This window comes from Lupinus angustifolius, chromosome LG02, assembly GCF_001865875.1.
Source record: "Lupinus angustifolius cultivar Tanjil chromosome LG02, LupAngTanjil_v1.0, whole genome shotgun sequence".
Taxonomy (NCBI): Eukaryota; Viridiplantae; Streptophyta; class Magnoliopsida; order Fabales; family Fabaceae; genus Lupinus; species Lupinus angustifolius.
The window spans coordinates 10,615,500-10,618,426 of NC_032010.1; the positions used below are offsets into that span (position 1 = coordinate 10,615,500).

General features: G+C 39.3%; 1 protein-coding gene across 1 annotated transcript; it reads right to left on the reverse strand.

Annotated features, from left to right (window-relative positions):
* Positions 1,581-2,615, reverse strand: LOC109329379 (uncharacterized mitochondrial protein AtMg00810-like; the record flags this gene model as incomplete). Its single annotated transcript, XM_019563047.1, has 1 exon — positions 1,581-2,615. A coding segment is annotated over one exon (1,035 nt), but the record flags the coding sequence as incomplete, so codon positions are not given.

Consider the following 2,927-nt stretch of genomic DNA (forward strand, 5'->3'; position numbering starts at 1 on the left):
ATCAGAAATGTCAATGCGCAAATAATCAACAATGCGGGATATGAACATGCTATAAGGGAGCAGCTTGGACTGAGACAATGAAACGCTATTCATGATTTTCAGAATCTCCTCAGGCCAATTGATCATCACGTTATTCTTTACAGCGTACATGAAACGCAAATCATTCACAGTAGGCTGTGCATGATTAGTGTTCCGCTGCACTAATATGTAAGCAATAACATAATGCAATAACCTGTTCTCAACAGAAAGTGACCCTGCCTTGGTCAGTTGACCCTGAATATACAGATGAGGGCCCCGAAGGAATGACTTGTACACATCAACGGGATCAAAATTGTCCTTGACCCAAGAACAATCCCCTATTCCAAAACCAGACGACGATAAACCTCCAACATTCAGAAATAAATCCTCACTCATCTCAAACAAATTACCGGAAATCATGGACCAATATTTGCCATCCTTGTATCTAAAATTAGCGTAAAATTCCCTAACTAGAGCAGGGTATACGCGTCCCTTCAATTCCAAAAACTGAACGGCTCCTTGAGCCTCCATGTCATGCGGAAAACTAAAGTTTTGTTCCGCTAACCAGGTTAAGTCGGCATACCTGATGTATGTAGGCTTGCGGCCTTGAAATTTTGCCAATCGGGTCTCTTGCAAAATGAGGGAATAATAGGGGTCACCGCGGTCCCGAGTGGAGGGTGAGCCGGTTTCCCTTCTTCGAATGCGCGTTGCTGTAGTCTTGACCCGCTTTGGACGACTCTGCTCCATTGAAGATGATGAACTCGAAACTGAGATTGATGAACAGAGGGGCAAAGCCTAACCTAGGGTTTGGATTGGATAATTCGGAATTGAGTGGATTTTGGATGAAATAGAGCGATTTCGGAAGATTTGAGAGGTTTAGGATGAGGTTTACTTAATCCTATTGCACCTGGATTAGTATTGTTGCTGTTTCAGAAAATCAAGGCACAAAGAGGTTGCGAAAATGTCAAAAAAAGTGCAAAACCGAGACACTGTTTGCCTTTAACGTACTGGTTTTAATCGATTAACGGGATGGTTTAATCGATTAAAACAGTGTAAAATTTGAATTTTCAAAAAAAATTGCCCAGGTAATCGATTAACGGGCTATTTAATCGATTAAGTTTTAAAAAATTTGAATTTTCCAGAAATGAAGCCCAGGTAATCGATTAACTATTTGCATAATCGATTAAATCAGAGAAAATTTCGTTTTTAGGCAGCAGAGTGGTTTCGACTTTTTAGGACACATGTATGCATTATAACAGATTTATCGAGACATATATAATCACATTAAGAGGTTAATCAAGAGATATATTTTGCATTTTTAACATATATCATTCAAACATGAAACACAAAGGCATAGATAAGCAAGACAATTTATGCAAACAACTAAACAATATTTAAACAAGATATTGTTCATCAAGAATTCCTAGTTCTCTCCTTAGAACATAGAAGGTATCCCTGGGAAGGGGCTTGGTGAAAATATCTGCTAACTGTTTAGATGTTTCCACAAATTCAAGAACACAATCACCTTTTTGTACATGGTCACGCAAAAAATGATGTCTAATTTCTATATGCTTTGTTCTAGAATGCAAAACGGGATTCTTGGATAGGTTAATGGCACTTGTATTATCGCATTTTATTGGGATCTTTTCAAGTTTAAGACCAAAGTCCTTAAGTTGCTGCTTCATCCAAAGGATTTGAGCGCAACACACACCAGCGGCAATGTATTCCGCTTCAGCGGTGGACAAAGCAACACAGGCTTGCTTCTTGCTGTGCCATGCTACTAATGAACTGCCCAATAGGTGGCAAGTACCACTAGTGCTTTTCCGATCCAACTTACATCCGGCGAAATCGGAATCGGAATAACCCACCAAGGATAGTGAGGCATCCCGAGGATACCATAATCCCATGTTAATAGTTCCTTTTAGATATCTCATGATTCTTTTAACAGTTATATAGTGTGATTCTCTAGGTGATGATTGATATCTCGCACACATGCATACACTGAACATGATATCAGGTCTACTTGCAGTTAAGTAAAGTAAAGACCCAATCATACCACGATACTTCGTTACCTCGATTGCTTTTCCTTTCTCATCTTTGTCTAAGTAGCAAGCAGATGCCATAGGTGTGGAAGCTTCCTTACATTTGTCCATTTCAAATTTCTTGAGTAGCTCTTTGCAGTATTTCGCCTGATGGATGAATATCCCACTTTCTAGCTGCTTTATCTGCAATCCTAGAAAGAATGTGAGTTCTCCCATCATAGACATTTCGAACTCCCCCTGCATCATCTCAGAAAATTCTCTACACAAGATATCATTAGTAGATCCAAATATTATGTCATCTACATAGATTTGTACAAGCAGAACATGATTTTCTGATTTTCTAATAAAAAGCGTTGTGTCAACCAAGCCTCTCTCGAACCCTTTTTCTAAAAGAAAGGTACTAAGTCTGTCATACCAAGCTCTAGGAGCTTGTTTGAGACCATATAGTGCCTTTTTAAGTTTGTAAACATGGTTCGGATATTTAAAATTTTCAAAACCAGGCGGTTGGTCAACATAAACTTCTTCTTGAATGTATCCATTCAGGAAGGCGCTTTTTACATCCATTTGAAAAAGTTTGAAATTCATTAAAGATGCAAAGGAAAGAAGCATCCTGATGGCCTCTAATCTGGCTACAGGAGCGTAGGTTTCGTCATAATCGATACCCTCCTCCTGGTTGTAGCCTTTGGCCACCAAACGTGCTTTATTTCGAATTATTAAGCCAGATTCATCAAGTTTATTTCTGAAGACCCATCGAGTACCAATTACGGGATGATCATTAGGTTTGGGGACCAAGTCCCACACATTATTACGCTCAAACTGGTTTAGCTCTTCTTGCATAGCTATACCCCAGTGTACATCCTCAATGGC